At 49.3% G+C, this 13,993-nt stretch overlaps 7 protein-coding genes across 7 annotated transcripts; 5 read left to right on the top strand and 2 right to left on the bottom strand.

Moving 5' to 3' along the window:
- Positions 1–35: 35 nt before the first annotated feature.
- An03g00840 (uncharacterized protein) lies at positions 36–2,045 on the top strand (the record flags this gene model as incomplete). The annotated part of the gene is made up of 1 exon (XM_059746874.1): positions 36–2,045. The coding sequence occupies one exon, from the start codon at positions 36–38 to the stop codon at positions 2,043–2,045; it is 2,010 nt and encodes a 669-aa protein (XP_059600184.1).
- A 1,535-nt stretch (positions 2,046–3,580) lies between these two features.
- On the top strand, positions 3,581–4,697 carry An03g00850 (uncharacterized protein; the record flags this gene model as incomplete). The annotated part of the gene is made up of 3 exons (XM_001389950.1): positions 3,581–3,907; positions 3,962–4,314; positions 4,370–4,697. 3 exons carry the CDS (start codon positions 3,581–3,583, stop codon positions 4,695–4,697), a joined length of 1,008 nt encoding a protein of 335 aa, XP_001389987.1.
- Positions 4,698–5,440: 743 nt separating this feature from the next.
- Positions 5,441–6,661, top strand: An03g00860 (uncharacterized protein; the record flags this gene model as incomplete). The annotated part of the gene is made up of 4 exons (XM_059746875.1): positions 5,441–5,614; positions 5,665–5,819; positions 5,889–6,221; positions 6,283–6,661. 4 exons carry the CDS (start codon positions 5,441–5,443, stop codon positions 6,659–6,661), a joined length of 1,041 nt encoding a protein of 346 aa, XP_059600185.1.
- A 361-nt stretch (positions 6,662–7,022) lies between these two features.
- Positions 7,023–9,482, top strand: An03g00870 (uncharacterized protein; the record flags this gene model as incomplete). The annotated part of the gene is made up of 4 exons (XM_059746876.1): positions 7,023–7,201; positions 7,417–7,476; positions 7,659–9,228; positions 9,363–9,482. 4 exons carry the CDS (start codon positions 7,023–7,025, stop codon positions 9,480–9,482), a joined length of 1,929 nt encoding a protein of 642 aa, XP_059600186.1.
- A 500-nt stretch (positions 9,483–9,982) lies between these two features.
- Positions 9,983–10,865, top strand: An03g00880 (uncharacterized protein; the record flags this gene model as incomplete). Its single annotated transcript, XM_059746877.1, has 2 exons — positions 9,983–10,823; positions 10,861–10,865. The coding sequence occupies 2 exons, from the start codon at positions 9,983–9,985 to the stop codon at positions 10,863–10,865; spliced, it is 846 nt and encodes a 281-aa protein (XP_059600187.1).
- Positions 10,866–11,242: 377 nt separating this feature from the next.
- Positions 11,243–12,482, bottom strand: An03g00890 (uncharacterized protein; the record flags this gene model as incomplete). The annotated part of the gene is made up of 4 exons (XM_059746878.1): positions 11,243–11,848; positions 11,902–12,049; positions 12,104–12,354; positions 12,396–12,482. The coding sequence occupies 4 exons, from the start codon at positions 12,480–12,482 to the stop codon at positions 11,243–11,245; spliced, it is 1,092 nt and encodes a 363-aa protein (XP_059600188.1).
- A 208-nt stretch (positions 12,483–12,690) lies between these two features.
- An03g00900 (uncharacterized protein) lies at positions 12,691–13,256 on the bottom strand (the record flags this gene model as incomplete). Its single annotated transcript, XM_001389955.1, has 3 exons — positions 12,691–12,852; positions 12,917–13,190; positions 13,249–13,256. The coding sequence occupies 3 exons, from the start codon at positions 13,254–13,256 to the stop codon at positions 12,691–12,693; spliced, it is 444 nt and encodes a 147-aa protein (XP_001389992.1).
- Between the last annotated feature and the right edge of the window lie 737 nt (positions 13,257–13,993).

Below are 13,993 nucleotides of genomic sequence, written 5' to 3' on the forward strand. Positions count from 1 at the left end.
TTCGATACGGTTGAGCTGAGTCGATCGCTGTCAGAATGGGTCACCTGCTGATGCGAGGATGGATCCTCGCCTCGTTATTGATGCAAACCAGCATCGCCATGACAGTCGTTGTTGAGCCAGCAGCTGCGACTTCTACCACTACTTCCTCTGCTATCGCACATACGCATCATCACTGGTCCTATAGCTCAAGGTCCTTGCCCAGTCGCAGGCCATGCACACCCAGTTATTCGTCGTCTGTTCCTTCTTCGAAGGCAGCAACTCCTACTCCATCAATCATCGTGGTACCCTCGTCGAGTGCAGTCCCCTCACCCACTACCTCGCCTGTAAGGGAATCGCCAACTCCCAGTTCAAGACCGGTACCCAGTCGTTCAGCAGCTCCCCGCCCGCATTGGAGCTATGTATCCCGGCCTTTACCTCAGCGAAGCCAGTGTTCGGCTTCGTCCAGAGCAATTCCGAGCTCTTCACTCCCTGTCCCCAGACTATCTGGAATCACATCCAGCGCAGTTCCCGCGCTAACCCCTGTTGGAGCCGCATTTCCTCAGTCGAACATTTTCACATCCTCGTCAGCTGCAACATTCGCCGAGTCTTCCACACTGCAGTTAACTACGTCAGCGGTCCTCTCTACTCGTACAGCCACAATTACTGCATGCCCATCTGCAGTCCCAGATTGTCCTCCACGCTCGAGAACAACCCTTGTCACCACAGTATGCCCAGTTACCGAGGCTGCTCGTGCGACTCGGACGGATTCTGCCTCGCCGACAGCAACCGACACTGCTGTCAACAATGGTCATGGCAGCGGTGGCGCGGAGCTTACAACTTCCACGGTTTTCAGCACTCGCACTGCTACCATAACTGCGTGTCCTTCCTCGGTAACAAACTGCCCGCTCAGGTCGAAAACGACCTATGTGACCACCGAGACCTTGGTAGTCTCAACCACTGTTTGCCCCGTAGCCGACATCACTGGTAGCAGCGGCGCTATAATCACTACCCAGACTGCATCTCATCCTTCGGCTACCGTGGCTGTCGTTGACAACTGGAGCAGCATGGGTGGATATGACATTACTACTTCTACGATCTTGAGCACCCGTGTAATCACTGTTACTGCATGTCCCTCTTCCGTGACCAACTGCCCCCTGAGATCAAAGACGACTTATGCAAGCACTGAGACACTGGTTGTCGCGACGACTGTGTACCCAGTCCCGAAGGTCACTAATACCAAAGCAAAGACTCCTCTTCCATCTGTCACAAGAGCATCGGAAGAGGGACCATCACTCACCACCTCCACCATCCTGAGCACCCGCATTGCCACAGTTGCCAGCTGCACTGGGGATGACTGTCGCAGTTCATCGTCTGACTCTTATGTCACGACTGAGACCCTCGTTGTAGGAACGACCGTTTACACAGTATATCCAGAATATGTATCCGTCCCAACCGAAGGTGTTGATGCTATGGCTGCTCCTACGACCGCTGCCACGCTCCTCCAGACTGCCAACTCAGCGGGTAGCTCCCCCAAGGTTGTTTCATCTGGATCGCAGCCCACATCTGCAAGTGAGACTAGCACTCAGGGTACAGGCTCAAGTGCAGGCTCAAGTGCGGAGTCAAGTGAAGGATCGGATGCCGGCTCTGCTGCAGACTCCAGCGCAGTGTCCGGTGCGGGCTCAGGTGCAGCCGCAGACACAACCTACACCACCACGATTATCGTCGAATCATGCTCCAATGACGGAACCTGCACCGAGTATGGCAGTACCATCACAATGGCCCAGACCTCCAATCTTGCTCAGCCCACTGTGCCTCCCTCCCCGTATTCGTACACCTCGTACTTGGGCTCAGGATTGGGTTGGAACCACAGTACTCCTGTCTCTTCAGCACATGTCTGGCCCCAGAGCAGTCACCAAGCTGGCATGAGCACGGCTATGGTTACTAGCACAAGAAGCGCAAGTGCCGTTAATGCATTGTACACTGGGTCTGCTTCTGCAGGTTCCCAGTGGTCGATGCTGCAGGTGGTCGGAATGGCGGTAGCAATTCTGACGGCTGTTCTTGTCTAGTTACGTGTGGGGTTATAGTATAACTTTGAATGTTGTATGTCGTCTGATTACAATGTATACTATTGTGCTATGTTCAATTGAAGGTCCTCCAGGCTTATTTGACTTTTGCGGTGGGAGCATGGCCTAATGGGTATGGCCATTAATTATTCCCTAGTAAACTTGAGCCCGCAAGTATTGATCAACGGGCAGCCACATGGGCCAGGACACAACTACTGTGATCATCCTTAATTTTCTTTGCAGATAAGACTTTTTATACGTACATACAAGCAACTAACAAGCCCAATATACCATATTTGTGTGGATTAGTCAGAATCAAAGCAAACCAGATCAGCATAGCCAGTTGGGTTCCTCTTACCAATGTTGATCGGAATGGCTGTGGCACTATCCCCATACAAACTGGTAGCAAGGATGGAGTGTCGGAGTTTCTTGCCCCCGGGGCCGATTGACTCGATTTAGCAAGCCCTCACTGTGCCAACTCTGTAGTACCTAATAGCAGCGCCTGTGTTGCACCAGAACGGCTAAGAAGGTTATAGTGGGATACTCATAGGGCCCAACTTATCTGTTGTAGAAAAATATCATCTTACATGCGGCAGGTACTCTCGTAATGCTGTACATTAAAGTAATTGATACTGAGCATTCCTTGCCATTACTATAATTTAATTAAAAGGTCCTTGGATATGTGCGCCGACGGATTGGAAATCTGGCGACATACTGCTGGCCATGGGTACGGACGGCTAACATGTTTGCTGCAATTTATGATATGGAGTTTGCCAGCGCCGTATGACGAGACCTGCATCGAAGCCTCAATTATAGGACTATCCTGTCACCTGCAGTTTGCCACAAAAGTCAATGAGATTTCACTGGCGCCAATGTCAAGCCAGGACATTAGTTTGGAATCTGCGGCATATTCTGCGTAGTCCCTCGGAAAATCCATGTGTTCGTACCAGAAATTCCCTGAACACTACATAGGGAGTGCAAATATTCCACAAGACAGATGCGATGATTCAACGATGATAGTAATGGTTCTTTATTCGATTCTTGATAGCGAATTGGCTTTTTGTGGATTTAGATTGCGCGTTCATCTACCCATTTTCAGATTGTAGCGCCAAATATATTTACCCAGGTCAGTAAATGCGTATGCAGCATTAATAGCTATGGGCCAAATTGTTGGGGGCGCATATTAAGGTGGGGCAGTAGTCAAAAGTTATATCTTCACTGACTGACTCAGGACATGTAATGCAGCCGCCAAAGCGCAGCAACTTTCATGATAAGTTGAAGTGACCAGCCAATTGGACGCCTTTCGCATACTTAAGCCTGTACGGAGTTGCAGATTTGTTTGTTAAAGCATATATTATGCGACGAAGAATTCCTTGAATTCTTAGCGAGCTAACAGCCAAGGTACGCTCGAGAGATAACATCATTCATATATCTGCCCTGTACGTCCTGCAGCTATTCCGGTTACAAGATCCAGGTCTTCATCATCTAGTCGAATGACTTATATGGAGCCTTTCTCATTTCTTAACACGGCTATCATCATGGAGCCCCTCCAGCATCATCTTCCGCAAACTTCGCTGGCTTTTCTCGCCTTACTGGCCGTCCCGATAACGGCGCTGGTATGGGATCGCATATTGAACCCACTTCCGACAACAAAGCGGGCTTGGCTTGTTGGCAAGAAGCAACCATCTCGGATCACTTCACTGGAGTGCCCCTACAGCTACATCCGCCAAATCTACGGTAAACACCACTGGGCCCCATTTGTCGACAAGCTGGCGCCCAGCCTCAAGTTGGAGGACCCGCCGAAGTACCAGCTGGTCCTTGAGATTATGGACGGCATCCATCTCTGTTTAATACTGGTTGATGATGTAAGTGCAGCACCCCACTGAACATATGGAGTAGAGAGCTAATAACCCCATAAGATCTCGGACGGGAGTAACTTTCGCAAGGGACATCCCGCCGCGCACAAGATATACGGCCCTTCAGAGACTGCGAACCGTGCCTACTATCGCGTGACACAACTTTTAAACCGGACCGTCCACGAATTTCCTCGTCTTGCGCCCTTTCTGATGCAGTGCCTGGAGGAGATCCTGGAAGGCCAAGATATGTCCCTTGTATGGCGAAGGGATGGTCTTGCCAGCTTTCCAGTGGGTCCAAAGGAACGGGATGCAGCATATCGGCAAATGGCGTCGCTGAAAACGGGCGCATTGTTTCGTTTGCTCGGTCAGCTGGTACTAGAGAATAAGTCCATGGATGCTACCATGACTACGGTGGCGTATGTGCAAAGACATCCGAGCATTGGGGATTATGGCTGATTGACGTCTACACAGGTGGTGCTCACAGCTGCAGAATGACTGCAAGAACGTTTATTCGACCGATTATGCGAAAGCCAAAGGTGCACTGGCAGAAGACCTGCGCAACGGCGAGCTTTCCTTCCCCATAGTGGTGGCATTGGATGCTCCCGAGGGTCATCTGATAGCGCGCGCCTTGGAATACGGCTCACCCCATAATATCCGTAATGCTCTACGAGTAATTCAAAGAGAAGATGTGCGTAGCGCCTGCTTGTGGGATTTGAAGAAATCAAGTGCCTCCGTACAGGATTGGCTGGAAGTTTGGGGTCGGAAGGAAAAAATGGATGTCAAGAGTGTGAAGCCGTAAGCGGGAATGTAGATAGGCGAATACTTTGCTTAGTGATGGAAACTGTTGCAATACTCCTTATTTAAGAGAATTTAATCTCTCTATCCTATAGGATTCTCATTACTGACTGCGATAAGCTTTGCACTGAGGCACAGGGATAAGGTCTGTACGACAGTGTAAGATGGTACCGTATAACTACGCCGCATCTTGCATTAGCAGCGCTTTCACGATAGGTATTCTGCTATTTTGCCGATAAGCTGGCCACAATGACCATTCTCGAGTTATAAGGAGAATTGGCTAGGAAGCTGAACGGAGAAACTTTATCGAGCCAATCTCTATGACTCGGGCGACCTAAGCGACCTGGTCTTGTTTGAAACCAACGCATAGCATCCCGGATGTAGAAGAGTCTTTGGCAAACACAAGGTTAACACGCGGACACGGAGCAACTCACCAGTACCAGTAGCAAGGCTATTTGATGAATGTTCTCTGAGATTGCTTGCTGACTAGACGTGCTTCCAAGAGCTTGTCGACGTCACTAATTTGCTGATGACAAGTGCCCAGTAAAGCTACGCCAAGTGACAGCAAAACATGTAGCAGAAGCCAAAACAGTTCTATAAGGTGAGACTAATAGAAGGCGTACTCTTATATACCTGAGAGATATCAATGCTTCTCCCTCGAAAGCACACGTTTAGTTCCTTCTTAGTAGCCTTCTTTTCCATCAACCTCGATCCGTACAGTGCTCTTGACCTACAAGAGACGAAAAAATGCTCGGATTTCCAATGTTCAGCCCAGAGACACCTGACGCCTGGAAGATGAATACCCCCTACTTTCCTTTTGTTTCCTCGGGTGTCTTCTCTGCATCGATACCATCATCACCCACCAATATAGAAGCTGCGAGTACTTCACAGTCTGAAACAAGCTTTCTGGACAAGGAAAAGGTCTGAAGCTTCCTGTCCATGGTCAGTCTTCGTCTGATGTGAGATAACAGATTGTTCGAGGACCACTTGACTACCTTCTTAAATCACCTGGGAAGGATATTCGTCGCAAATTCATCCACGCATTCAACGAGTGGCTGCGCATCCCAGAAGAGAAATTGAATATCATTACAGAGATTGTTGGATTGCTCCACACAGCTTCCCTACTGTATATTCCTTTTCATTTCCCACATGATCGAAGTTCTTAATGTCTCGGAAACTAGCTGATCTTTTGAAGAATCGATGACATTCAGGACAATTCCAAACTTCGACGCGGCCTCCCAGTGGCCCACAGCATCTTCGGCATTGCCCAGACCATCAACTCTGCTAATTATGCGTACTTTTTGGCGCAGGAGCGGCTCCGCGAACTGAATCATCCCGAAGCGTACGAAATATACACCGAAGAACTGCTCCGTCTGCACCGCGGTCAAGGTATGGACTTGTACTGGCGGGATTCTCTGACCTGTCCCACAGAGGAGGACTATATCGAGATGATCGCAAATAAGACGGGTGGCCTTTTCCGACTGGCTATCAAGCTTATGCAGTTGGAAACTGAAACAAAAAGGCAAGTGTTACATATCTGTCACAATACTGTAAAGCTCCTTGTCACACAGCAGACTGACTCTATGCAGCTATGTCATCGAGCTAGCAGATTTGTTGGGGGTGATCTTTCAGATTCGAGATGATTACCAAAATTTGCAGAGCGGACTATACACGAAGAACAAGGGATTCTGTGAGGATTTGACGGAGGGCAAATTTTCCTTCCTGATCATCCACAGTATCCACAGTAACCCGAATAATCATCATCTGCTGAATATATTGCGGCAACGGAGCGAAGACGATTCGGTGAAGAAGTATGCTGTGGAGTATATCGACTCGACAGGGAGTTTCGAATATTGTCGGGAACGGCTCGCTTCCTTGTTGGAAGAGGCGGATCATATGGTCAAAGAGCTAGAGAGTCAGGTTGGACATTCGAAGGGGATCTACGAAATATTGAGCTTTTTGTCGTAATTGCTAGATGTGGGGGGCCTGTGCTTCATTGCTAGGTATCTTGCTGAAACAAATAGTGTTGTTGTCTTGTCGTCACTTGCGTCTAGAAATGAAGTGCGTTTGATACTCACATTTTTTGTTTCAAAAAATCAGAGATATTATACGGATAGATATTACAGTCTTTCAGTATGAACAAGATATCATAAACTGGCATGGTGAGATTTCAAAGCCCGTTGAACTTCACCCACCCGTGACTTGTGACCGTCTTTCGGTTACACTGGCTTACATGTATTAGCTCACAGTATGGGGTCAGAGGTGCAGGAGGAAATGGAATGTTGGGCGACAAGGAGAAGCTGAATACTACACATGCATTTCAAGTTTGATGGGCTGTGCTTATCATTATTGTCCCAAGGCTGGTTGGCTCCCAGGAGAATTTAGCCGACAGATGCACGCTGAGTCTGTCTGCAGGTGCCGCGTTGATACCCAGTCTGCTTGGTCTTCAGCGAGAACAACAATGTCAATGGGTCTTATGGAGTGTATTGAAGCTCCAATATTTGATTCGTAAGGCATTCATTCATGTATCATCACATGTCGATGAGGAATCAATCACGGTTCAATGGCCAGGATACATTGCCGCCGCTACTGTCTACTAGGACAATGTAGAGGACAATTCCCCCTTAATTCAATAGATGGTGTATTTTGAATCGATTTGCGGAGTGCTACCCAATCTCTGTCACGTCGGCAGTGACCATTCAAGGCTCAAATTGTAGCCACAGGGCCTCAACCATGAACTGGATAGTTTCATCGGGATTTGCTGAGAGGCCGACCGCCACCCTGTTGGCCTGAGGCAGAATAGATTACATAATGTCTCAAGCACCGGCACCCAACTCAAAATAGGATGAAGAGGAATGAAGTTACTCTTGCTTCCTTTCCATGATGTCTATTGGGTAGGAGAATGCGATAATGGTTAGCCCGCAGACCCTTATTATCCGAAACTCTGAAGAGAAACTTTGCTTAGAATAGCTGCAGCTGCCAGCATGGAATGTGGCGAAGAGTTCATCGATCCATCTCTGCTGTGCCACTCGACGCTCGACGGGCATGATTTGGACTCCAGGCATTTTAATCTTTCCAATCCGCAGCCTTATGATCTGAATCTCCAGCAAGTACCAGCGGTCCTGCCCAACGCCCAGCAACGGGCTGTGCCAAGCGAGCTATTTGAGGATGCGACCACCAACAACACTACTGCCCCGCGGGGCCAACTTCCACGGCGTAGAAGTCGGTACTTAACGAGGCATTCGGGGACACAAGCATACTCTGTGATGATACCAAAAGCAAGCAGCTTCAGTCCTATGGAGCGCTGGCGGAATTCGCCCCCTGAGGAAGAAGGTTGCCTAATCCCCGATATCATCGATGCTCTCAGAGACAACCCAAGCCAAGGGGTCCAAACCAACTTGCAAAACCCCGGCGACGACTACAGTGCGTTCCATGGGTATCGGAGAGCTGCTTCAATTACTAGCGGGGAGTCTAGTGCATCCTCGCGAAGCACCCAGAAATCCGGGCGTTCAAGCTCATCGGCCCAGAATCCATTGGCGGTACAGGGGCGTCACGGCAACATCAGGGCGGGCAAGACTACGAGACGAAAGACGAAGATTACTTCGACCACTGCTCAGCGTCGATACTGCTGCACATTCTGCTGCGACCGGTTCAAAAGCAAGTATGACTGGGCACGACATGAGAAATCGCTCCACGTCACCTTGGAAGCATGGCACTGCGCGCCTTATGGCACTACCATTATGTCCTCTAATGAACCTTCTATGACTAGATGTGCCTTCTGTGGGCTTACTAACCCCGACTCCGACCATCTGGAGGAACACGCCGCCACAGCTTGCGAGGACGAGTCCAGCAGTCGACGTTCCTTCCGCCGTAAAGATCACTTAGTGCAGCATCTACGGCTCGTACACAATGTCGACTCCCCGCCACAACTCGACAGTTGGAGGATCGGACAGTCCGCCATCACCTCGCGGTGCGGCTTCTGCAGTCAAGCGCTGATGACCTGGAAAGAGCGTGTGGACCATCTAGCCGAACACTTTCGGACAGGCTCGACAATGGCAGAGTGGCGCGGCGACCATGACTTCCCGCCTGATTTCGCCGCCCTAGTAGCCAATGCATTGCCCCCTTACCTCATCGGCTCAGAATCTCAGAGCATGATTCCATTTTCAGCGACAAATTGCGATGTGGAAGATCATTTGGCGCAGATTTACTCCCGAGCTAATTGGGACGCGAAAGACCAGAAAGAGGCCAGCACTATTACAGCCCCTTCGGCTCCAAGTGTAGCCTTGCCCTTGCGGGCTCTTGCACCGGGTGTTGCCCCCGAGCGGCTCAGCTCGTTCACCCAAGTGCTAACGCTGCATCTCAGCCGGTTTGCACAGGAACAGATGAAAAAGGGCGTGATTCCGAGTGACGAGATGTTCCAGCAGGAATCCAGACGAGTACTGTATGACTCAGATGATTCATGGAACCAGACGATTGCAGATAATCCGGAGTGGCTGGCTACTTTTAAGGATCTGCATTTCGATAAAGAGAAGGGTGTTCATGATTCTGGCGAAAACTTTGCCTCATGAACCGAATGAATACAACGTGTACTTAGGGTCCCATGTCTCCCTTTCTTTCCTTCACTCTCGGGTGATGTACTTATACCCCCAGCGTAGTATACCCTGAGCAGTCTGTGCTTCCTAATCTCAGGGCTGCTGATGCTGCTGCCAACCGGAGATGCAACAGCCGATCTGTATCTCCGGGAGCGATCGTCACTGTGGTCAAAATATGGGATGTAGGTACCGGATGAGCGGGTTAGAGAGCGTTTCGGCTATCCTTTGAACGAAGAGATGGACCTATGGTGAGATAGTATGGCGCTATGAGAGTTGGTGAGACCGGAAATTTGTGTAAGCCGAAGGATTGTCTTCAGGATGTCTCGAATGTGTGGTGAAGGGGAGAGCCAAAGGCTAGCGGGGACACGTTCGGCGGGTTTGGGGGTGGGAGCGTTGGAACAAAATCGTGTAAACTGTAAACTTTGCTGGTTAGCCATGTTCTCATACATTGTATGTAAAGTAATCATTCAATGTTCGGATAATAGCTAGGTGTGGGTGTGATGAAGGTGAGGATTAGACTGGAAAAGCTGGAAGAAACTTCATCTTGCCACAGGGCGTAGGGCGTAAGGCGTACATGAAGCGACACTTCGATAAAACCGATGATTCTCAATCACAGCAAGGTGTTCAACACAGACAGAGCTCGATAACAATGCAAAAACCAATATACAAACAGTTTGCACGGTGCTACTCTACAAGCATGCCACTGCAATCCCATACCACTCGTCCGACGATCCACGTCCTCGGTCTCGGCAGCATTGGCACATTCACGGCTCACGGCCTAAAAGACATCCCGAACCCTCCAGCTGTCACCTTACTCCTCCATCGAGAATCACTCTACCAAGAATACATACGGAATAATCGCCAGATAACTCTAAAACCAGTGACCGGTGACACGATGCACCACAGCGACTACAACCTCGAGATCTACAAACAAGGCGCCTGGCATACCCCGGCCGACTCTCCAGCAGACCACCAGATCGACAATCTAGTTGTAACAGTTAAAGCAACGCAAACGGTATCTGCCCTCCGTGCCCTCAGATCCCGACTCTCTCGAGCCTCGACTGTTCTCTTCCTACAAAATGGATGTGGTATGATCGACGAGGTCAACGAACACCTGTTCCCAGACCCCGCAACCAGACCAAACTACCTTGCCGGAGTCATTTCGCACGGAGTAACGCTTGCGTCTCCCTTTAATGCGATACACACTGGCGCATCCGCAATATCTTTGGGATTGGTTCCTCGCCCGCATTCACAGTCCTCCCCAAACACCCGAGAGACCGGTAACCAGCTACAAAACAGAGGCGGATCCGAATACATGCTGCACAACATGCCAGTCTCCCCCAGACTATCCGCCAAATCGTATTCTTTTTCGGATGTGTTCCAGATCCAGCTGGAAAAGTTAGCTGTGAACGCATTTTGTAACCCAGCCTGTGCGCTCCACGACTCGAAGAACAGCATTCTTTTCGAATTTCCCAAACTACGTCGGGCGATCCTCACAGAGATATCAAGTATTGTGCTGCGCTTGCCAGAGTTAAGAGGTGTGGATGGAGTAGAGCAACGATTTGCGGTTGACAGGCTAGAAGAAACGGTGAATGGTATCTTGGAGCGGACGAGAGAGACCACTTGCTCGATGGTTGTTGATTTGCGGAATAGGCGTGAGACGGAGATTCACTTCATCAATGGGTACTGGGTTCGACGAGGGAAGGAGGTTGGTGTGTCTACTGCAATTAATGAGGAGTTGATGGATAAGGTGTTGAGGAGGAGTGCTGCTTTGCGCTCTGAGTAACTTGGGAGCCATGTTTTTCGGATGCTCAGATGTGAATACACACCAATGATGGCTGAAATGTGGATATAAGAAGCCCGTGTAGGGGATTTTGAGTCCAATGTGTCTACTGAGAAGTCTACAATTCACTAATGTCTCTGTCAAATTGACATGTAAGTACAAAATTGCGTTACATTATACAGGCAACACGTTGTGCTGAAGCATAGACTGCACTGCATCCTTCACACTCTCCTCCAAGCCAATATACTGCCACTGACTGCCCTTTCCCTTGGAGAGCACGTCTAAGCTAACTCGCATATCCCACCCGGTAGGATGCACCCCCTCAGGCAGTACCCTATCCGGTATACCGACCGGAACCTTTTCGCGTAGTTCTGAAAAATGCTTTCGGATGATATTGACTACTAGCTGCGGTGTAATAAGCCCCGAGATCAGCAGGATACGCTGCCCTCCGGCAGCGGGATTAGAAAGTGCATCCACATGGCTCCTTGCCACGTCGCGCACGTCGACAAAGTGATAGAATGGAAACCGTACGTCCTCAACCTTGGAATTAGTCCCGTCGATGAAGCTCGCAATGGCAAAATGATTAGTTTCATTGATCGACCCCTTCCCGGTGATTGGATGGATCATGGGTCCAGTGATAATATCGGGATTAATAACTGTGAGGTCAAAGTTGGGATTATTTGCCTGCATAAATTCCCAGGCTTTGCGCTCGGCTTGGGTCTTAGAAACGTTATAGCCCAGCACTGTGTCATTACGCTCGATTGCCTGTTGCGCAGTTACCTAGACTTCCATTAGCGTGTGTCTTGCCGGTTTCAGGTTCTTGAACGACGAACTGGATTCCAACTTTTCTCGGTGTATGGGCGTCCTTCTCGACTCATGTCTTCGAAGGAATCCAGGACTGAGACCGCGCTGCCTAAAAGGATGAAGCGTTTGAGCGCGCTTCCACCGTGTTGGTGAGCGCTTTCCAGAATTTGAGTCGTGCTGGAGGTGTATTTTAGTGGTTATAACACGGTTGCGAAGACACTATTGGCTTACCCCTTGACAGCCGGTTCAATCATTTCTTTCTGGATATCCTTAATGTCAAACTTCAATGGGGATGCCGTATGAATGACATAATCGAAGGCAATTTTGTTCTCTTCGAACAAGGTGTTAAACGGTTTTTGGGAGGTGAAATCCGACACGATCGCAAATTCAATCTTCCCTTTCCAATCAGGGTGAGCCTTAACCACTTCGTCCGCTTTTGCTTGAGATCGCACTGTCGCGGTCACCGTGTAGCCACGCTGAGCCTGTCAGATCCTGCACGTCTCGTTAGAGAGTAGTCACCTACATCCAGCAAGATAGAGAGGATATGCGATGCGACAAAACCGTTTGCCCCGGTTAAAAGAACATGCTGGCCGTGTCCTGACGATGACATGTTCTCAATGTTGTAACTATAGATGGTCGTGTCAAAAGGCCTCTGGGCCTGTCAATCAAGAAATCCTCTTGGAGACTGCAAAGTCCGATTTAATTTCTTGAGAGCCGATGTCACGCCACTTAAAGGTTACGAGATACTCCATGTAAGAGGTACGTGTACGCAAACGTCATATCTGAACGGGATCTGAACCTTAACCTCGATTTATAATCTATCGCGTCAAGTAAAAGTAAAAGTCCCCTCCCTCAACAGCCTTTCCCTCCATCACCCCCGCCACCAAGTTGTCATCCACATACCGGAAATGGTCAAAAATTGGTCTGTCGTCATAGATCATTACAGTTGACAGCACACCCCGAAACACCATTTCCCGGACCTAATACGCAACATTAGCTGAATTTGGACTTCCATGCGATGACAGGCATAATGTCCTTGCATACCGTTGCGTGCCCCCACTGCCCCCAGCTAGCTCTCCTTCCTTCGCGAAGGACAATAACGGGGTCGACATCATCCAAGGTGTTAAAGTCCTTGCCGATCCAGCCGATGCGTTGAAGCGTTGGACCAACAGAGTGTCCCGTGTCGAAAAACCCGCCGTTCCAGCTGCCCAAGAGTTGTTCGGGCTTTAGAGGAGGCAGTTGGTCAAAGAGATTGCTGAGCGTTGCGGGAGCAACCTTCCCCTTGGTTTGCACGAGAGTGCGGTATTGCTCTGCCGCACTTGATGGTAGCTGAGTCAATATTTTGTCTCCCTCTTGTTCGGCTGAGTGTTCCTTACGATGTCATTTTTCCAAGTGTGATGTCTTAGTGGATGGTGTGACAGTGTGCAGTTTCGACGCCGATACACTCTACTCGTTTCAGCGCATTAGCAAGATATTTATATTCACGTCTAGACACGAAGGCTGCAATTATTAATGGTAGAGCAAAATATACGGGAATTGGATGAACAAAGTTGGTGTCGAATAGTAATTACGAACTAGTCTCGCTGCAGAAGCTTCTTGATCTCATGTCATTCATTCATCTTGCATGGGACTGTTTTCAGAGTCAGCCTTCGACCCACGGACAGCCCGCCCATTTTCCGCAGAACTGCGCCCTACGGTGGATCGCTCCACATCTCGGGATCTTCGGAGAGTTCTGGGCTTTGCTCATCGGAGGCTTTTTGAATGTTACTCCGTACTACGATTACTGGATGATCGTGAGGTTTCTCTATTGCTTACTTACTAATTGATGTTTCATACAGCAACGGCCCTGGAAGTGTGCCTTGTCGAAGAGAACTGGCTTCATGATGTTGCCGCCTTGCCACCGTCCTGATCGCATGTAAACGTGTGATGATGGCAAATCCGGTGCAGCAACAGTGGAAACCAATGTTGATTATCAGGATACATGGTTTTTGGGACATGTCTCTGTGACTACTCTAAGGATTAGCCATGACATATGATCGGTTTTGGTCTGTTTAGTGACGCTTTGACAGCAACTTATGCATGTTGAAGCGCAGTACTTTATTATTTTATACATGTGATACT

This window comes from Aspergillus niger (genome assembly GCF_000002855.4).
Source record: "Aspergillus niger supercontig An03".
NCBI lineage: Eukaryota > Fungi > Ascomycota > Eurotiomycetes > Eurotiales > Aspergillaceae > Aspergillus > Aspergillus niger.